The sequence below is a fragment of the Rhyacophila brunnea genome, unplaced genomic scaffold (assembly GCF_057557595.1).
Source record: "Rhyacophila brunnea isolate RB1 unplaced genomic scaffold, BYU_Rbru_1.0 scaffold_12, whole genome shotgun sequence".
Lineage (NCBI taxonomy): Eukaryota > Metazoa > Arthropoda > Insecta > Trichoptera > Rhyacophilidae > Rhyacophila > Rhyacophila brunnea.
This window is the reverse complement of record NW_028232774.1, coordinates 15,399,591-15,423,080: the sequence shown is the minus strand read 5'-3', so window position 1 is coordinate 15,423,080 and position 23,490 is coordinate 15,399,591. Positions and strand designations below refer to the sequence as shown.

Below are 23,490 nucleotides of genomic sequence, written 5' to 3'. Positions count from 1 at the left end.
TCTGACGCGGAATTTTAAGTTAAAATGACCTATAACCAATTTTAACAATTATAACCGCTCAATAGCCACGTGTGGATGCGCCAGGTCGCAGCAAGCAGTGAGCACCCGTAGTTATAGCTGCCAGGTTCGTGACTAGATATAATGTCCGGAGTATCAGGGTATGGAGCAAGAACCCGGAAAAGTGTGGGTTCTGCAGTTGAATCGAATATAAGCGATGGGTAATTGGCGGGGTTAGTGCAGTTATAGATCTACCATCGTAAGTTGGCGGCCGGTCGAATTTGAAACTAAAATTGTCTATCGAGGATAAATTTGTTACAAATGCCATTTAATTTTACAACATGTTTGGATTGCATAATATTTGTACAGAAATCTACTACCAATAAAAAATTATAAATTACCATTTTTTTGTTAGTTATGGTAATATTCTCAATGTCATACTAGCGCCCTCCCTGAAACGCCAATTTATGATGGTAGATCTATAGGCAAACATTTAACACCCCTCTCCGTCCCCCGCCTCCTTAAAAATCGATAGTAAATTATTATGGATATTTTTTCGAAATGGACCTACCATTTTTATGTGTGCGCGCCTTTCATCTACCCTTAGTTACCGAAAAATTATTATATATATAATTCTAAACTCTTCTAGTTATAGTCATAGATAAAATATATTTGCCATTTAATATTATTAGATACTTACTACACAGGTTTCATTATTACAATTGTGTAAATATTATATTACTATGTAATAATATGGACATTGTGAAATGTAGGTACATTATGCTTCTTTTTAGATACTGATAAATAGCGATAAAGCAAGCAAATGTGTATATATATTATGTCGTTTACAAATCGATAAGTCGGTCTAATTCTTCATAACTGTCAATCATAATTATTTAAGAAATTGTATATCCGATTGCACATACCTCACAATTTTTGTAATGTACATTTTCAGCGATTTCTCATTAACAATTAACCAATACCAGTTTCTTCCGATAATACTAATAGATATATACTATAATAGTATAATATAATCATCAAGAGAGATTGATCCACTGTGTGATGAAGGCATCCACTAGTTCCTTTTATCCCACCCCATCCGTATTGTGTAGTTGTCTCGTATTTTCGGTGAACATCCAGTATGAATTATTGAGGTTAATGATTCAGTAATTTTAAGGGCGGATACAACGTGGAAAGAACACAAAAAAAACAAATTAACAAGATAGATTTCCCGATGTTGTCAAACCATTCAAAAAAAGACCATAAATTACTGTACTTAGTTCATAATTATCGCGGTTTGCTATTATAAAGATTACCCAAATTGAAAGTAATCAAATATCAATAGGTACACAATAATCAAAAACTTTTCAAAATATAATATCAGCGACTTCTCGCTAGTTTTTGAATGGAACACATTTGCTAGAAATTGTATGAATTATTAATTTGTATACCTTGTTCTCAATGAAAAATGACAAAATAATACGTAATTGTTTTTTTCGTTATTGTCACATGGATGTTCTTTTTACCGAATTAGGTACCTACTAAGAATTATTTAGCGCCAAACGCTTCAAAACATGCGAATAATAAAGAATCTGTTATGTTTCAATGAAAACATTCTTCAAGAATTTCTCATGACAAAACGTCCATCTTCCAGTAATGGTTCAATTAGACGACACGCTAAAACGACATTAGCACTAAATTATTTTTATTATAATATATACCTATATTGTGAACAAAAAATGACATAGCTTAATATTAAATTTACAGTAGATATATTATACCTACATTTTAGATTCACTAACGGTACCGAGTGTGTATGATAAAGTAATTTTAGATGTTTTAAACACGCTGGCCAGTAAGGCTTAGTTGTTAGCCGTTTCTTCGACCCCTATTACAGAGGGTAGATAGGAAGAGAGAAGAATGAAGGGATACCGTTTCAAGTGATAATTACTTCAACAATCAACAGATATAAGATATCAATTTTCGCATACTTATTGGAAATTAACTAGGTAGCTATATCTAATTGAGGGGTCGATAAATTTTCGGCTTCGGCATGTGAGATGAGTATGAAACTAGACAGATATAAAATAATATAGTATAATGGGTGTAATTTTCTCATATCAGTCACATATTATACAACCGTACACATTTTTTCATTTTTCTCCGTTAAATAAAACTATAATTTATGTTTATTTCTTACCGATGTGTATGAATTCTGTAGTTATATGGTAAAAGTTTTTAGCTGTATTATTGATTAATATTAGTAAAATGCATATTTTTTTGCACTTAGGTATTCCACTTTTTTATTTAATAAATTAGTAGATTATTTGTGTCGCCTTTATGATTTTGTTTTGGTAAATACCTGTTTTATTATTCAGTTGAAAATGTCCTTTTGAGGCGGACGAAACCGGTCCAAATTTATTAAATAAAAAGTGGAATTAGTACAAAAAATGCGTTTTATTATAATCAATACAAGTATAATAGTAAGTAAGTAATATAATCAATAAAAGTTTTTAACTTGCGTTTTTACGAAATTATGATTTTAATGCAATGTTCTCCTTTTTTGTGTATCATAAATTTTATCACATGTAAGCAAAATAAATAGATATTTTAATTTTTGGAAATACCTAGCTTAAATTGAGAAAATAATTTTTAGCTCTAAGTGAAATTACTTAGTCAAAACATTGAATGTAACACAATATCAAAAACTTAATTATACATAAATGGTGTTAAAGAAATATAAAAGATACACCGATTTACTTCTAAGTATGAGTATTTTGAAAACTGTGATTTATTTCAAAATCGATTATCTCGGCTGCAACCAAACTGAATTAACCACTTTTACCCCGAAACCAAAGAATTCTTCTTATTTCTTACTTTAAATCTATTAGCATATTTCACAAAACAAATAAATTCGATTTGTGGTGATCGTTTCGATTTATAGTTGGCGATGTTACTCTATTATGCACTATAATAAGAGGAAACATGCTGAAGATCGCCGACCACCTGTATGTTTCCGAAAACACCCGAAACGTCACGAAAAAAACACGTCTACTTAAATAATGCCTTTTGGTTGCTTCATCTGTAGGGATATATTTAATTATGTATTTATTTAATATAATATTATTTATTCAGAATAAATCAAAGTACCTACAGCTGATATTGTACTTTTTAAAAGCTTACTTTGTTGACATTGTGAGGCATGCAATAGTAATTTAGTAAACTCAAGTGAGTCGATAAGGTGACTGTAAACCTGGGGCAGTCGATAGGTAGTCTATTTAAACCAGTGTTTCTAAACAACATCGTTGTATACATAAAAAACTAATACATTTACTTATCATTTTTTTTAAATCAACTATTTTACCTACAAGTTATCATAGTTACCTACAATAATATCAATAATAATATTATTCCATGAGTTGCGAATAAGCAGGATTATTCCACTGCTAGATTTTAAATCATTTTTGGAAGATTTAATTTGTTTTGAAATGACATACCTGCCATAAATTACTGTATGTATATTATTAATCATTTAACATGGTTGGTGCGACATTAGAATTTTGAATACTTGTTTACGTCGGGGCCGTCGGGCCACCCAAAAGTAAATATAAATAAATTATTTAAAAAAAAAAACATCACAATAGGAATATTTTTTTTTTCGCAGACTACTTAAAAAATCACCCTCAAATTACAATTTATAAAATAATAACAATTTTAAAATTTACTGCATAAATGCTGTTGATGGGGGCATCCCCAGAAATATTCGATAGCGTATCTACTATGTAATAGTATTACATAGTTACAGATTCAGACTGCACAGACACCCTCCAGAATCTTTATCCAGAGCTCTCTCTCTCACCGGTCGGTCACACCCAGCCTCTCTGCGTCCCTCTTGACGTTACGCGCCAATGTCCACAGGGGAGTTTTTCTGTGCTTTATGGAGAGCTATCCATCGCCTCTAACAATGTGACCGGCCCATCGTCTTCGCCCCCCTCAAGATATTTACTATTTTATTCGGCTTAAATTTTTAGGGGAGCTCAGCATTCGTACGGATGCGCTCACCTGTGGTTTTCTTTAACCGGGCCAAGTATTCTTCGGGGGAAAATGTTTTAATAATGTATTATAGATTAGTAAATTATACTTATTTATTATTAATAATATTGCGTACAGATTTTCAGAATATCGCAAAGCTACCACTCAGTGATATAATATTTCATATTATTACTTTATCGGCTACCCGCTAACATTTAATTAGTTGCAATACAGGAATATTAATAAATGTATGATTTTTTCAACAGCATTGCTACATGCAAAAGTTACCGCACGCCTCTGAATGATACCTATATTGTATGTAGGTACTGTGTATCTACTTATTGCCAGTATTTCATGTAATGTTTTGAATGATTCTCATTTGTAATTAAATTACTTTAGGTTTATTTCGTCGCCCCAAAATCAAAAGGGCACATGTGCAATTTTGACGGTTTTGAGTTATGAATGCAGTTTTCTTCGTATTTTTTTTCTCTACATTATGGGCAAAACGGCATTTGTGAAGCAAACCCCATGAATTCACAATTGAGCAAATAAAATAAAGGCTACTTGTGTATTCGTAAACTGACCTTCATTTTACAAATACACAATTTCAAAAAGGTAACATTTACACGATTTTAGGAACTATGTGCAATTTTTACAAAAATAATATAGGAAAAAGGTAACAAGTGTAATTATTTAAAAGTGATTAAGAGCATTTGTACAAAAAAATATTTCGTTGCAGAAAAAGGGCACTTGTGAAATTTGTGAAAAATTTAAAAACATGTTGGCAGCGGACAAAGAGGCCCAAATAAATATTTTGGAAGATCACAATAAGCGTAACGTGGACGCTCGCAAATCAAAAGATGAAGACAGAGCTATTCATAAATGCATATAGGAAAAAGGTAACATGTGACTTAAAACCTATTAAAAATCAAAAATTGACAAATTATAAAAAAAATTAAAATTGCATTTCAATCTTGAGTAATTAGGGCACATGTGTTACAAATTTCATTTCAAAATATTAAGTAATAACCTCTCCACGATTTTTTTTCACTCCAAAAACACTTAAAATGCGTTTTTCTCAAAACTCAATTTATGCGCAAGTGCCCTTTTGCTTTTGGGGCGACGATTTATTCCTCCGACAAAATGTTCATAATAATGAGTTATGACATGCTTTGATTTATCGGTCTCCTTATGTTTAAGGCCACTGAATAATGCGAGATAATAACGTTACTGCAATGTTACTCAATCAACAGTACGGTACCGTAGGAATTAACAAAACCCTAACATGAATCACAAAACAAACTGCAGGACATACCTTTTTGGTAAAACTAAAAGATAAACCATCGGTATGCCTTATCAACCTGAATCATACTAATTATTATCTCGAGACAGGTACTCAGGTAGCCCTGTGTATGTAGATTGTATACACTGATAATGTAGTAATTAATAATACTTCATGTGATATTGATCAGTGAGTCACTGCGTAAATTGATATGGCAAATATATAAACAGGATTAACTCACTAATAATTGTCAATATTACATGGAGTTAACACAAAATAAATTTAATATTAGTAAGACGTTTGCCAAGCTGATACGTGTAATATTTTTATTCCAATTCAATGTTGTGAACATCTTACATTGGTACCCAATTAAATTTCTTTCAATCGTCAGTAATGTTAATGTCTTCTTCGAGATGTGTTGCAGGTTAGTAAAGCCGGGAAAAACTAATACATATTAGGTACCTATATTTATCCAATAGGCAAAAAAAAATATCACAGATTAAATTGCGTGTTTCGAAATAGTAGTTATTTTTGTCGCGGACATTTGTCAATCACAGGATGTGAGTCTTATACTTATTTCCTTATATTTAATAATATTCGGAAATGGTTTTTCTTTTATTTTATAACGATGTATTTCATTTTATAACGATTTCTTTTGCAATCGAACGGTTGGAAGGTAAGTTGTTAGGACTTATGACTATGTTATAAAATTATAATGATTTATCCACAACAGTCTTCTCGGTAATAAGAATATAACGAGCCTATGTGATTTTTTTGTGGCGGTATCTGTGTACCATGGAATAGGTAAATTTAATTTTGTGTTCCGTGGGTATACAAAATGTTACATGTGTAATTTCGAGGATTGTTTTTGTAAAATGATATTAAAAAAAACCTTTTACCAATGGGTAGGCATATTACAATATATCGATTTATAGGTATTATGAAAAATTTTGTTTACAAACATGCTTTTGTATAATAAATTTACCAAACAAATAAGAACCTATTAGAGGGAGTTTTTTTAGATAACTTTCTTATATTTCAATTCAACGTTTTGTATGTACTTTAATTGGTTTGTTTTTATATATTGTATGCATCAACTATAGGCAATGAATAAATGGTACCCTGTTTTGACACTTTGGTCATAGCCCATCGGTGCCTACCAGTGGCGCACCCAGGGGGGGGGGCAAGGGGCCTTTAATTTCTAACACAAAAATTTCGAAACACTAATGTCGGGTTTTTTTAGAAACTCAATCTCTAATGGAAAATATGTCAAAAAATTCTCGGTGTCCACCCGAATTCCGGAGTGGTTTACACCAGTGGTGCACCCAGGGGGGGGCAAGGGGCCCTGGCACCGCTGAAACATGAAAATTATCAGAATGATTTTAAACATTGACATCGAAAGCCAATAAAACACGGCAAAAAAAAGATTTGTAATAATTCTCCAGCATCCTTTTTAGAAAAATTTCTTAGATTTTAATTTCTAGCACAAAAATTTCGAAACACTAATGTCAGGTTGTTTTAGAAACCCAATACCTAAGGGAACTGTCAAAAAATTCTCGGTATCCACCCGAATTTTGGAGTGGTGTAGGTCATGGCTGGGGAGGGCTGACAGGGCTCTAGCCTGGGGGCCCGGGCTGTGGGGGCCCGGCGTGTCGGGTTGACCAGATAAGTGAGATAAACACACATAATAAATTAGCTTTAATAGTAAAAAAGTCGCCTGCGGCGCTATTACACTTCATGGCCATGAACATTTTCAATTACTTATATAATTGTGCAATATATGTTTTGATTTTTATGTGTCGATACTCGACAGCTCCATTATTAAAGTAGATGTATTGAAAATCGCCAATAATTCACTGTATAAGTAGCCTTAATTTGAACTAAAACACAATTTGAAAAACGTTAATGTAGTGTTTCACACTGCATTTAATCTTAGCGGTAGGTAGGGGGCCCGCCAAATATCCTAGCCTGAGGGCCCGTTTCAGGATGTGGGGACCATGGTATAGGTACACCGAGTGCAATAGACAAAAGACCGATAAACGAGAAATTAAGCTGTGAAGAAGAAAAAGTGTCTATGGGACTAATTTACATTCTCCTCCTTGGCCCCCCCAATATTAAATCCTGGGTGCGCCACTAGTGCCTACACACTATTACTTGTGGCAATTCATATATATCTTTCTATACTCTAAAATCTAAATAATGAAGATGCATAGTAAAAAAACTTTCTAGACGTGTAACACGTTTTTACTTCAGTAGAACCTTAGCGAATAAATCTCAGACCACGAAACTGTAAATTTCGTTACAAATGAGTCTGCAATATTAAATGACGAAGTATATCTATAATTTAATCGTTTGCCTTAGTGACCCTTTCTCAGCTTTTTTATAATGCTGTCTTACTTACCTGATAGAATAAGTTTTCTACAGCGTCTTTAATATAATATTTACACTGTAGTCCAGCGGTTTCCAACCTGGGAGGCGCGCCTCCTAGGGGAGGCGCGATCTATTGCCAGGGGAGGCGCCAAAATTTTTTAATAAATTAATTTTTATACCATAATATCTACAAATAAATAAAACTTCATATCTTAACGTAACAGTGAAAATTCAGTGCATGAATGTTTATTTTAATATATAATACATAATACATATATTTAAATCCTATTAAAAAATATTTGGAGCGGAGAAATTAAAAAATGGCGCTTTTGCAAACGCTCTGTTTCGGTAATGCACAAAACGACCGCTGGTTGCATGAAAACAATAACCTCAAATTTAAATGTCACTCGTAGCTAAAGTGTCAACTGAAGCGTGTAGGCAGGGTGTGATATTGTTTTTGACGTGATTTCTTTAATATAATATAACAATAATACATGTCTCCACTTTTAAATGATTTCTACGCCAGATATATTGAAGCAAACAAAAATCTATTTCCTGAGTTCTTGGTTAGTTTGCTAATGCATTTTTCATATTATTTTATTGTTAGTAAAAAAAGTCGCCTGCGGCGCTGCTTTGTTTCGAGACTATTAAATATTTTAAATATATGGGTGAAAGATCCTGGACTGTGGGCCCTATTCAGTATGTGGAGCCCATGATAGAATCCATTAATTTTTGTCAATGAACGATGATGAATTTGGTTGACTTCTATTAAAATTGATTGTGGTAATAAACAAGCTCATTCGTCGCATGAAAAAAAATATTATTAAAAAATGAATTTAATATAAGTAAGTAGTAAAAACTTGTGTTGTAAAAAAGTGTCTGTATTATTTAATGAAATAAAGGGGGGGAGGCGCCAAGATTAGATTTTTTTTAAAGGGAGGCGTAGTAACATAAAGGTTGGAGACCACTGCTGTAGTCTGATATTTAATCGTATAACTGTGCTGGTGTTAAAATAATTACGTTAACTTCAACAAGTTCATTCATCTGACCGCAGAGATTTACTAGCATGCATTTTGTTGTAATAATAGTGATCGGCGATAAGTTGAACATAGCCCAGTTTTACACTAATTATCTCATTTATAACCGTACTGCATTTCTCAGGAAATATCAGTTAGTAGAGTGAGTTATTATATACAGTTTTTATTTCTAATACTTTCTATAATAAAACAAACGATTTGATTTCTTATTGGTTATGTTATAGAAAATAATATTAATGTTTCAATTACAGCAATATAGTTTGGTGACGTTACGCTCTGTTGGTAATGTTGGTATCATTACTTAGACCCCGTTTATACGTGCATAGATTTACTGTGCACAGTAAGAAAATGTATGGGGAAACATGTATTATCCTGCAGTTGGAAAGATTGCGAGCATGAATCAAACAAGTTTGGAAGGTTCCGAATTCAACGCGCAAGTAAGATTATTTTCGATCTGCGCCTGCGCAGTAGAGCGATAGGGGAGGGGCAAACATGCCGATAAAAAAACGAACTACTCATTTTGAGCTTAACCGATTTTCAATACGACCTGTCAGATAGTACTATAAAATGACAACATCGCGCCTCGCTTACTCTTGGAGAATGAGATTGGAGAGACAGTCAGCACGTTTACGTGTAAACAGTAATGTTATTGCCATGATAGTTTAAAATAACCACTATTTCCGACAGTAATTCCATGCACGTGTACAGGCGCTATTGCCTACATTAAATTATTGTATGTAAGAAAATTAACATCTTTTCTATTGGCACCATTGGTTTTATATTCGAAATTTGGATGATTGAGTAAAACACATCTTTATACAAAGGCATATTATTAATGATATTATGTAGTTTCTTGTAATTCATGTAATAAGAGATTTAAGAAGATGCAATACATGTACAAATATGGTCTAAATTAAAAAGTTAAATAATAACCTGTCGATTGTCACCAATAATTAACTTGTATTATGTTTAGTGAGTAATTATTAGTTCGGTAAGTAATAATTAATTACCTGTTTTGAATGCATACTTACAGTTGTTTTAATTTGTCTGCATAATTATGTATTTCTAGTTACATTGTAGACGAAGAAACGAAAAACTATGAATAAATGATTTCGTTTTGTATGAAAATTTGATCCATATATCCCACAACGTACAGGACGGGCATTCTTGAGAATGCGTAGAAATCGGCGGGAAATTCTGCGAATAACGCGTTGTCTATGAACGGAAACGACAGTAATTTAAACGTTTTTCTTGTTTGTAGAACTTTTCTCATACGTGACGTGTATTATCTTTAGGTATCATTTTATTATCTGAACTTTGACAGTGCGACAGGTTATAAAAGTCCTGCACAATTCAAATATTATAAGCCTCAAGTCTGAGATTTACCTATTGCAATACGAATGCAAGTAAAATAAAATATTTAAAGAATGGTATATTCCATAACTTGTATAACACAAACGCGTCATTATTATTCGATAGGGTTTGCAAAGTCGAAATCCGTTAAAATCACAACAATAGGGTGAAATTTCCCCCCCACGGGCAGATGTTTTCTCACATTAAACCACTGCAAGTCCCCCTTTCGTGTTGAATAATTCTTTTGTCAACTATTCGGATAAATAGTGCTCATTCCGTAGGTAACCATAGTAATCAACTCTATAACAATAGACTGGTGATTTTTATAGAGTTTCAAATAATACGTTCATCGAAAGTTGGGAGAATTTTTTTCGAAGCAATGGTGTTACAATAAACAACGTTTTAAAATCATCTAGTTATGTTATAATTAGTTATGCGTCCATTTTTTAAATTTACAATAACATACCTACTAATTATTTAAAATAACATATTAACCGAATATAATACCCTACATGACGTGCAGCATAGGCACTCTTAACCATGGCTCCCACAAGGGGGGGCTGACAGGACCCTAGCCTGGGGGCCCGGGCTCAGAAGGAGCCCGGTGAGGCGAGTTGACCAGATAAGTGAGATAAACACTCATCACAAATTAGCTTTACTAGTAAAAAAAGTCGCGCTATTTTCCTTCGATAATATTATTATTTAAAATTATGCGTATTAATACTCGAATACTCCATAATTCAAATGGATGTATTAAAATATACAAAAACATACTAAATATACACATTATCGTTATCGCATACACCATTTGGAAAACGTTACTGTACAGCGTCACACTGCCTTTATCCTTAATGATAGGTAGGGGGCCCCTAGGATGCTCTTAACCACTAAATAAGGAGGGGACAAAGGCTTACGTCTGGATTGGGTGCCCCATAATATCGGAATACATTTAGTCGGTAAACCATAAACATACTATTTACTATGAACTGATTCACAATAATTCTAGTTCAGTCTCGCTGGCATACAGTCACCTAATAGCACCTATCTCGACTAAAAATAAAATTATAAGACATATTTAGAAAAATTCATTCGTGACTTTATATTACAGTATTAAATATGTGCTTATTAGATTATTAGAACCTACATGCGTGCAGCTAAAATGCGAATTGCGTGACAGGCATTTTCGTTTTTTTGACAGCGCATCGCTTTTCTCATTTCCTTATAGAATACGAGAAGTATTATATTACACACTGAAACACTTATTATGTGTTTATTAATTTAATCAAGAGCGTGATATAACTGCAAGGCATTCGTAAGAATCTTTTATTAATCTCAAAACAGGAAGAATACAATCCCCCGATCATAAAATATATGGATTCCCAGCTCGTAGAGCCTGGTCCGGACTATGCAGGTGGGTGGGTACTTTGGGTCGGTGAATATTGAACATTATATTATTATACAAACCGTTTGAAAGCAGTACCAAATTGTTACGGAAAATTTACATGCATTATTTAATAATATGATGTTCTGATACAAACGATTGGATTTTTATTTTTCGACGAAGATCGGGAACATTGTCCATATAGATACTGATACTCCTGGTTTGGGGAAGATACACCTCTCCGTGAACAAATAAACATTGTATAAAAACTGTTTACAAACATTTACATATGTACATATATTAACGGACAAACCAGAAAATATTTTACGGTATAATTTTGGTATTTGAAATTTCAAAGTTTGAAAGTTCGGAAATGACAACACCAGGGCTTGAAAGGGATCGGAACGCACCGGAGCGCCGTTACGGTTCGTGAAATCAGTAAAATTATCTCTCCGCCTCGTGGAAAAAATAATTATACCGTCTGAGCTAGAGAGGCCATATAACAAAAAATCCAACACGCTTATTTTGTTTTTACAAAATATACATAAAATTTGATAACTACGTTAATATCTACAGAAAATTGTCGAGCGCTTCGGTTCGTAAACTTTTCCATTGCGAGCGCTGGTCACAACACGTTGTCTCGTGAAATGTTTTTTTGATTAAACGTACAACTTAGTACATACAACGTAAACTGTCCAAACTAAATTTAATGATAGAAATGTTTATAGGCGCAACCCACAGACATTTGCATTGGGACATATGTTTACAAACATTTGTATAATTTGTTCACGGACAGGTGTATTTTTTACATTCCAGAATAGTGACATCAGTGAGCTTCCCTTTTTTTACCTTTCATTTCAATTATGTATATGCAATTCTAACCCAACGCAAAGTAGATTTTCGTACTTTGCACATCAAATCGGTGGGTCACCGGATTTTTTCAAACCACCACTTTTGAACTCTGCCAAATAATTGAAACCTTTTTTGGGGTTTGAGAAAAAAATGGCGTGATTATTATTTATTTATTTACAAAATTTCAAATATAATAAATAACACACGCAATTCATGTCACACCCGTGTGCATGGTGGTGTTGGTATCAAACTATCAAGTAGTAATTCGTGTTCGAAAATGGCAATCAAATCAGTAATCGCATACATACACGGAAGCGAAGCAATCCATGTGTGAAAACATTTTTACCGCATTATTTGTGACATGCCATGTGAATTCTCCCGTTTTATAATAATATTATGGTCAGCATTCATTAGGCTTCCGGCGACAATTTATTGTTTTTATTTTCACTGCGTTGCCATCTTTATTTACGTATCTACGTAACGTTGCTGTTGTCACACACGTTATTACTACAGAAGAGATTATTGAAAAATAAACTACACAGCTAACTGCTCGTGAATCAATAGAAGTGCTCAAACACCGACCGTTATTTTTATTATGTACCAACTAGGTACTTACTATTTTATGATTTTTTTCGTTTAAAAAAAGAACAAAGTGGGGAAATAGTTTTTTTTTATTGTTAAAGATTGGATGGCTATTGAATATATTATTACGAAGCGTGAGAAATGTTAGGAATAGATAGGTACCTAGGTAATTTTATTCACATTTTAGAAGGGAAAAATTATACCAAATAATATTATTATTTGGATGTTTGTAGAAAACATTGTGTTAATATTTTAGTAGGAGTTATCTGAGTTATCTATCTCATTCGATGTCTTTCATTTAATAACAATTTATTATCCACCTTTATATGTATTATTATTTTGATATAAACTGAGCGTCGATACCATATCGAGTCAAATGATTTCATAAAAATGTGCATTTAAAAATTTTAATCAATGCAAAAAACAGATCTCACGAAAAGATTTCGCGCGATTTCTAAATTGTCAGTTAATACATAATTAAGAGTTAAATAACACCGATGCAATTGTTACATTAAATTATTTGGATGTTGTTGATCTCGTAGCCAATCATTATTGTAATGTCTAATAATAAATATATTTTCGATGATTTAATAAATTCACATTGTCATAAATAAATATTTACGAATATGGGGAAATAGGCAGGTTACATTAATGTTTGTAAATTATGAATGAGGATTACATACCTATTATTATATTATATCTGTGACTAAGAGCCGGACTACCTTCCGTCTGTCTGACAAGAACACTTTTGGAAAAACGCAATAATATTTTTCATGGCCTGAACTGTTAATGTAGGTACTTACAGCTTTGTTTAAAAAAGAATTTCGTGTTTCTAAATAGAGTCAAAGTATGAATTGGATCCAATGATTGGATCTGACAAAATTAATTTAGGTACAGAACAAGAACTCTTTTTCGACAAAAGAAGAGCTTTCTTTCATAAAACCAGTAGCGACGGGTAGAAGTAGGCTGTTAAGATCCGACATAAATAGTGCACGCTAAACTTTGTCAGTCGAATGTATTTGTTTTCATTGAACAAAGACTACAGTGTGTAGATAGTTTTTGTTAGTTTTTAAAATTCAATTGAAAACCCTGCCTGATTCAAGCTATTATAGTAGAAGTAGATAATAGTACAAAAATATTCGTTTATCTATAAAAGATAAGTAGTATGCCATTAAACCATACGTAATTTTATATATTTTCTAGATATAAGAATATTATTTGTTATCGATTATGGTTTGGTTAGGCAGGGCTTAATGAATTTTAAAAAACTAACCAAAACCATTGTAATATGTATTCTTAATTCAACGAAAACAAATAAGTATGACTAGAAAAGAATTTGAAAGCCAATAAACTATATCTTTGGGATTAGACAAATAAAGACACGGCAAAAAATGATTTGTAATAATTCTTCAGCACCCTTTTTAGAAAAAATTCTAAGATTTTAATTTCTAACACAAAAATTTCGAAACACTAATGTCAGGTTTTTTTAGAAACACAATCCCTAATGGAACTGTCAAAAAATTCTCGGTGTCCACCCGAATTCCGGAGTGGTGTAGGTCATGGCTGGGGAGGGCTGACAGAGCTCTAGCCTGGGGGCCCGGGCTGTAGGGGGCCCGGCGCGTCGGGTTGATCAGATAAGTGAGATAAACACACATCATAAATTAGCTTTAATAGTAAAAAAGAAGTCGCCTGCGGCACTACTATACTTCATGACCATGAACATTTTAAATTATATAATTGTGCAATATATTTTCTGATTATTAAGTATCGATACTCCGACATATACGACAGCTCCATTATTAAAGTAGATGTATTAAGAGAGCCTATGGGACTAATTTATATTCTCCTTGCCCCCCCCCCCCAATATAAAATCCTGAGTGCGCCACTGGCCCAGAGCATACCTAAACTATTACGGTTTGATTTAAGCGGGGCTTAATTGAATTTTAAAAACTAACCAGCACCATCTGCAAATTGTATTATTAGCTCAATCAATACAAATAAGTATGACTGATAAAGCTTTCCACCCCTCGCCACTTCATGAAACTTTATCTAGGTACATATTAAGTAGGGAACCATTTAGCTACCTACCTACATTACGTTTTATGGATTTGTCTTCGTGATTTTTCTATTTGCGTCGAAACTTCAATCAATTTGCTGTCCTCGTTACAAAAATGAACGAAAACGACTGATGTCGATTTCCGCCATTTTTTTCTAATGTGCTAACAACACTGTCGTTGCTTTTTGAATAGGTATGCTAAAAAGTGTAATAGGTTTTTTTACAAGATGCACATTTAAGTTTTTTTCGCTGACAAAGTTGCTGTCTCACTATTCAAATATGTTACCGTAAAATATCTACATGGTGTACAAAAAAGGAAACATCACTATACGAAATGCAAACAGTTTCCAATCTACATTATTCATTACTATTGAAGTTGACAAGTACCTACCTATAATTTTACTAATTAAATAAGTAATAAAATTACTAAAACCCACAACGTAATGAAATTGAACTACATATACATTATGGCAGTGTTTCTCAACCAGTATCACCAATATTCATTATTTTTGTTATTTTTTTTTTATTCGACACTAAATAAAAATATGTGATTATAACTTGTGTATTATAGTATTGACTGTCTATTTGTATACCAGAACATCTATTCTATACACAAAACTACTATCGGCCGCTATCGGCGGTTAACGAGGGTAGTTTATCATAATATGGAAGTTTGTATGGAAGTATTATAATTGTTACAATAAGTTAGCCGTCTACACAGTCAAAATAGTCAGTCTATCTCACTGTAAAATTTAGCACAGCCAAGAGAAGTGCAGTTAAAACAATAAGTACTATTACTTCGATACAAATATATGGAAAACTACCCTCGATAGCTGCCGATAGCGGCCGATAGCAGTCTTGTGTATAGAATAGATGCGCACTATTATGATTTTGCTTATGTGTCCATGGTGGTTTAATCGTCTATTTATACCTATATTATCGTAAGATAAATCACCATTGACATTCCAAGATGAAGTACGATAGTATGGCCCTCCATTGTGTGAAGCAGTCGGATTTTTTTGTGCGAGGATTAATTCATTATATCACTAATATTCTATAAACGATAGTTTGTGATTTCTCGATTGAATTAAGGTGCCATTGATTCTCGCGAATTCGAGATTGGTTTATTGTTTTTTTTCGATAATTCAAATTCCTTTTTTATTTGTTTTTTATAAGGCCTTACGCGATAGAAATATTAATATGAATATTTTTCGCGTCAGAGCGGTTTTTTTCGCAAAAAAATAATCGAGAACTTCATTTTTATGCTTTTCTTCCAAACATATTATTTTTACTGTTTGGCGATTTTCTTTTGGCTTTCAGATTTATATTTTCTTGGATATCACGGATTGAGAAAACGATGTACACGTCGAATTCTTGAGAAGATCTTTCGAGAATTGAGAATCTCTAAATTTTACAAAAACATTTCTTGAAACAAGAATATTATTTCTCGAGAATTTTCTATTACAACCTCTAATATAAATTATTACAAGCTAGAATAATAATTAATGTATTATGAAAGTGTCCTATCAATACCACCAATACATACTCATCTCGTACGCCATTACTAATTATTTATTCATTGTTGTTATTTTTTTATATCTACAAAATATAATTATAGAGGGTCGAATTTAACTTCCAGTGGTCATAATTTTATTAAAAGTATTTAATAGCTATTAGGCTTTGCACACACTATACTTGCCAACCTGTCTGCTATGGATGAATAATGTAACCTTTTCAGTGTGTAATTTGCAATTTTCTCAAATCGAACTGATTGTTTACGGTGATCTGATGTAAATACGGTTTTTTCAATATCATTTGGTGTGTAACTGTTTCTTAATGAAAAAAATATATCTCGCAAAGAGATGAATGTCAAGATCATAAATCCGAATTGGTAAGCTATGGGATCACGTAAAACACCTGTTACACCTAGTAGAATACTCATAGATAAACGTTGATCATAAATCATATTATATTAGTGCATATTTCATTATATAATCACATAAGCTTTATAAATGAGATTTTTTAATAGCGTTTTTATAAAAGTGAATTATCATGTTCTCTCGGGTCTAGGACGATTTGGCACCGGGACAACTGGACGCCACGGAATTCGAAAATAAATAGACGTTAGGTACTTTATTAAAAACACATTTAATATTATTATTTATATTTAAATGATTATATTATGATTTAATAGATGGTGAGAATGTAAATATGCAGACGTAAATAATGATTTAATCGTGCTTATGTTTAAGTTCCAACGAAAAAAGAGTTTTTTATTATATATAAAGCCTTAGGCATGGTAATTCTTAATCCGCAATAAAGAATACATTATGTTAAGAGTAAAATTAATTAAAACTACAAAGTAGTAAATAGAAACTGATTAAAATACCTCGTCTACGTTCCGTAGACTAGTCCGGTCGTCCCATTCCCTGTTCTCTCCTAAGAGTGTAGGTTATTATAACTAATTATTTTTTAAATGAAGAATGGCTTTAGACTTTAGACTTTTCAGAATGGAATGGATTTAGCTATTTTCGTAGGTCTATCCTCTGGATAAAACATAGTTTTTGCCATTCACGGGTTTGAACCTACACCCACAGAATCAAAGACAGGTGGTCAACCAACTACTTCACCATGGGTCAAAAATAAAGAGACCCTAAAGGCTTGTTCAGACTGTTCCAGTGATTTTGTCGAGTAGTGAGTGATTTGGGAAATAAACGTGTCTGAACAGAGAAATTTAGTCGAGTAGTTTAGTAAAATCGTCAGTCTAGTCGATCCATAAGACTGTAATTATTTTTAAGGTGGTACTAGAATTATTGAGAATTGTAACAATGTACATTGAAGTTAATTGATTCGATATCAATAATATATTTTTTATTTTTTTTGCAGAAAGATGTCAAACTTCCAGCGAACTCGGAGCAAAGTGTGGTGGGGTGATTCTCCTCAGAATCTCGGTAGCCCACTTCCTCACGCTTCAAACAGAGAAGGAAGATTCGAACAGCAAAGACCGAACGATGACTGGGAACCTCAACTGCCTCATTGGTCTCCTCAGGAACCGGATATCCAAGATATGGAAGAGTCTCCGCCTCTGCCAGCAAATAACGTCTGGTCGAGAAGACAGAGCAGTCCGGGGAGTCACAAGAGTCAGGATTCTGGATTTTCAGACTCCGACAGCTCTCCGCCGACCCAAAAAGATTCACTCAAAGATAAATCAGAATCGGACGATCGAAAAGCTTCTTTGAATGAAAATAATAATGCCAACCAATGCTGCCAGAATGAGCAAATGGTCGAAGACGAAAACCACAATCATTTCAAAACCCCACTTAAAAAAGATTTGAGCAGTATCGCTTTGAATTATTTGCAAACTCCGAAAGCAAGTGTCAATAAGTTTAGATCAGGCACACCGGTTAGGAGTCTGATTAAAACACCAAAGGATTTGCAAGACTATCTACAAGCTCATTGCGATATCGGTCATAGGTCTTTTGATTCAGTGAAAAGCAAGGATGAAATTACAACTCATAATACTGGAATAAAAGTTGTAGTGACACCCTGTAAAAATATTAATAATAATGTCATATTTGAAAAATGTACAACTAAAAAGAATTTACTAGAAAAGTTTAATGCTTACGATTCACAAGATGAACCTAATGATGCCAGAATCAAATGCTCTAATAACAGTCCAAATGTGAATAATATAAGTAATATTGAATATATTCAAGTGTCTCCATCACATCAAATAGCGGTGAATAACCAGCCAAGGATGAGATCACCGATCACAAGGTTATCATATCATCCTCCTGTTCATTTTGTTACAAGAGATAGTGGCAATCTCGGAGTAGTGTCAAAGTCTCCCAAAGATTTAACCCAAAGTAATGAAAAAAATGGCAATGAAGACGATTATGGCTTCAGAATGAATCAGCAATTTCAAAGAAATGGACTAAATAGATCATTTAATTACACGTCGCAGCGATTAGACGAGCAAATTTTAGACGAAGGTCCTCATTCTTTAGGTTACATAGAAATTATGAATCAACAAGAATCACCTGACTTCATTAAGGAAAGGAAAGCTAACAAGGAAGAAACAGACGTGAAGAGTTTCTCGTCTCGTAAAATTACCGACAGCCTCAATTTAAAAACTCCTAAAAAGATATCCATGTCAAGAACCAAACAGAAAATACAATCGAAAGCATCGAAAGCGAAACAGAGTCCTAAGTTTAATAAGAGCTTTTTTCATTTCCTTCCAAAACGAAACGATTCAATTAAAACAATTTACGACATAACAAGAGGTTCTCCCGATGTCGACAGAGTTCCGACGTTGGGTCTGCCGAGTTCTCACGGATGGGATATTTCTTTAAATGAAAACCACGCAGTAAACTATGACGAACGTTGCATTGATGAGAACACAGCGATCAAATCAAAGAGTCCAAAAAGTATACTAAAAACGCCAGGCAGTGCTCGTAAAATAACACCACCGATTCAATTCCAAGATGAAAATCAACCAACGCCGTCAGAAAATAGGCAATTTTTTGAAGATAATGCAATTTTCCATAAACCAAACTCTATCGTTAATGGTATACTTATTGAAAAATCATCTAGTCATCAAAATAGAGCTGTTGGTAATATGAGAAGAGAGGATTCGAGTGAAGATATCCATTTTTGTGAAATGGAGCTTAGTGCAGCTTGTACTTCAACACCTAAGACGATTATGTCAAAAGATTACCTCAAAACACCGAAGACAGTCAGTAGACAAAATGGCAAAATAAAGCCGGTCAATTTATTGAGCAATTTCAATGAGTAAGTTATTATTTTTTACAAAGCCTTAAGATTGTCATTACCGAATTAAATCGAAAAAGTAACCGCTATATTTAAACACAATTAATTATCACTTTCAATTGATTAATATTGAATGCATGAATACAATATTGAAGAAATTTAAGGATAATTGTATAATGGATTAATTGAAATACCAAATTATATTTTGTAATTGAGCCATTGAAAGCTGAAGTGGTGTAAGTCAAAAAAGGTCGATTTCCAGAAATTGGGGTTTTAGTAGAAACTCTGTAAAGCTTGGTGTAATAGAGAAACTTTGATGCCCTTTGCACAATCTACTCATTAAAAGCATCTTTAACTAATAGTGACTATTTTTACCTGAATACATTGGAAAATGTATCATTTATTTACTGTCAAAATGAATTACACCACTGCTGCTTTCAACGTTTTTTTCTAAAATATTTTATTTCAATGACTTACACCATTTTTGTATGTATCTAAAGCTACCTTCTACATTAGCACCTATCATCAGAGAATGAGCATTGAATAAATTTGACTAAAATGTTTTAATAAATTTATTAAGAATAAAAAACTGAACAAACATAATTATTAAAACATTTGATAAAGAAATGAAGTATTTAGGCTTAAAACTAATCACTTGTCAACTTCTTCACACAATAATTGTGAGAGTTAATAAAGATTTATTATTTTTTAGATCGGCCAGAATTTCTTCAAGTGAAATACTGGACGCAAGTTCTAAAAGGAATACACCGTTCACAGCTTTGGAGACTATAAGCAACGATCAGCAGGCTCCGGTGCAGCAATGGCTCTGCGAGCTGGTCGGATCGTGCGAGCCGGAGTGCATGACAACTCTTCAGAGCAAAGCCCTGGGAGTGGAAATGGACACTAAGGTTGCCAATAGTTCTGCCACTATTACGGGGAATATAAGAAAAGTCCAAACTCATGGACAGATCATTGCACATCAGTACAAGCAAGTCATGAAGTGAGTTATAAGTTTTTACATTTTTTCAATTCAACTGCTGATATTTAATAATTCACGAAAACATGACATCTTCAGTAAGACGTGACACCAGAAGTTGGCAAAAGCAACCCTGTTTTCCTCAATTTGTTGAATCTCATTGAAGTTGCAATGCAGGCTGTGTCATCAGAGATCCCCCATTTCACCATATTGTTTTGAGTATGATCTACTTTAGTTCGAAGTCTGTTGAGAGCTTTCCATGTACTCGAGACTGGCGGGGTAAATGCTCTACCGCCTGATCCAATCTTCGAGGCCCTCAGAAGCTCTAATTCAGTTTCTCATGCGGTCAGTCTTCTTTGGGTCTGACGGTCAGAGGTAATGTTGCCATAAAGCTTCTCTTGGCCTTGTTTTTTGCACCTTGTAACTTAACATGATATGTCACTGGTCACCTTCATGGGCCATCTTCTCTATGCAGCCTGCGGTTTGGAATCGAATATAGGGAAGTGCGATTCTAGAAAGAACTCGAACTTTATTGATTAGGGTTGGTTTCAGATACCCCGTAATGGTCCTGTAGGTCTTGTTAAGCTCAGTGTTAACGTGTTTGTTATGCACTGACTTGCACCATAGGTACCACGCATGCTAATTTGTTTGGTGCTAATTAATATTCATTCCATTGGAATTTCAACTATCCGTATGGTAATGACTCCTTATGTGATGGTTTTTAATATAAGTACCTACTCATAAATATTACCATCATTCAAACTGTTTATTAAGAAGTATTCTTTTAACAAATTTTGTGTTTATGAGAAATGGATGTCAGCCACTTGCTCAACCTATTAGGTCCATACTCTGACTCATACACATATTGAAAAATAATATGTGTACTTGCCAGACCCAGGATTCCAATCTGGGGCCCACAACGCTTAAGCCGCGCGGCCATCGTGGGAGTGTTATAATTAAGTATACCTATCCAAATTAAGTCTAGCAAAAGGATAAAAACAATATTTTTACTGACTGATTATAATTAATGTCTTAATTTCAGAATGTATCACTAATTGAGAATTATTGTTTTCAGAGATATACAAGTGACAGATATCTATTTCGCGCAGCAATGTCATACTGAGATTAATACAATGATTGCAAACATCAACGAATTCATCTTAGCGCATAGTATTACGCTGAAAATCAAACCTCCCGGAGAGACACCAGACAGATGGGATAAAATCAAAGTAGCTCTGCAGCACAATATTCAGAAAGTGATAGAGGTGACCGAAGATGTCAAGATTGAATTGAACGAGACGTGTCCGGAGATGAATGTTTTACAAAAACATCTGAGGACGCTTCTTGACATATTTGTGGAGACTGCGCGTGCTGTTTTGGTTCAACAGACTAGGGTAAACATACTTTTGTTCTTTAAAACGGTTAAATTTTATTTATTAAAGAAACATAATATTATAATATATCAGTGGCAAACTCATTAGCAAATGATCATTTGTCAGGGTATTTAAATTACACACTCGTTAATTCTGTTTTTTTTATATACATACATATTATTATGGCTAGGTATGATTTTTTACTTTATCTAGCAAATTTGCATATCCAAAGATATATTACTGTAAAAAAAATACTACTTATCTAATATTAGACATTTTATGACTATTATAAAAGACTAAATGAAATTATTATTAGATGAAGGACAACCATCAAAAAGCGAACTCTTCGCCAAATAATCGACCTAATCAATGGGTCACAGGCATTAAATCCCACGGCTGGGTTAAACTTAGATGTTGTCTTTTCAATTAATATATCGCACCTAAACTGCCACAATCCAAAAAACGTCAAACAGAGAAAATCAGCTTTGAAGTTTTTACCTTTCGCATTTTTGTAGTGTTTTTTAAATATGTTTAGATAAGAATGAAGTTTTGACTTGAATTTGATGACTTAGAGATATGAAATTTTCGGTACATATTATACTATGAATGATAGACAATGAAACGTAGTAATTAACTCAAAACACGTAAATTTGGACTTGTGGCGGTTTAGTTTCGAGGGTGCGATATATGTTTGGACTGAGCAAATGACCAACACCCATTCTTCATAAAAAGTCTTTTAAGAACAATAATAAAATCAATTAACCGTTTGAATAAAAAAAGTACAATATCTAACATATTTTTTGTCATTTCAGACTCTTGTTTCAATGTTGGAAGACCCACCATCAGATATGATACTTAAATCAACTCTTACATCTCTTGGGCATCTCGGCGCTCTGATGTCACCAGAAGGAGATATAGATATCATGGATACAGAAGCTGAAGCCATGAGATTTATCACCGAATTACCGTTTGTTGAATGCGGTATTCCACGAGCTTTGCTCAGTGTCATTATCGAATCAAATAAAAGTTCAATAAAAGCATTATCTTTGAGGGCACTGGCGACCATTTGCATCACAAGCGAGGCAGTCAAACAATTTGAAGAGGTATATATAATTATTTTTATTATGTCTTTAGGCAAATACCATAAAATTCATATGTATGTGTGTGTTAAGCTTTTATAATTCAAAGCCATCAAATAACAGAAATGGGGCAATAAACTCAATAATAAATAATTCACAATTATATTTAATACATAATTACAATGCCAATAACATTTCATTATATTGTGGAGAACATAAACAATCATAGAACTATATACTATAAACAATCATAAGAATAAAAGAAAACGAAGAAACCATAGAGAGAATACAATATGCAGAACCTCATAAATAATAAAAAAGTAATCATAAATAATAGTTGAAACCTTTTT

The 23,490-nt window shown here is 33.2% G+C and overlaps 1 protein-coding gene across 1 annotated transcript in view; it reads left to right on the top strand.

The window, feature by feature from the left end:
• Positions 1-23,490, top strand: part of insc (spindle orientation adaptor protein inscuteable) — an 82,521-nt gene that overhangs the window by 56,600 nt on the left and 2,431 nt on the right. Inside the window, exons 3-6 of the mRNA XM_085960844.1 lie at positions 17,829-19,733; positions 20,425-20,712; positions 21,764-22,082; positions 22,874-23,164. Of these exons, the coding sequence (XP_085816970.1) occupies positions 17,833-19,733; positions 20,425-20,712; positions 21,764-22,082; positions 22,874-23,164 (2,799 nt within the window). The 5' untranslated portion in view covers positions 17,829-17,832. The remainder of the gene's footprint in view (positions 1-17,828; positions 19,734-20,424; positions 20,713-21,763; positions 22,083-22,873; positions 23,165-23,490) is intronic.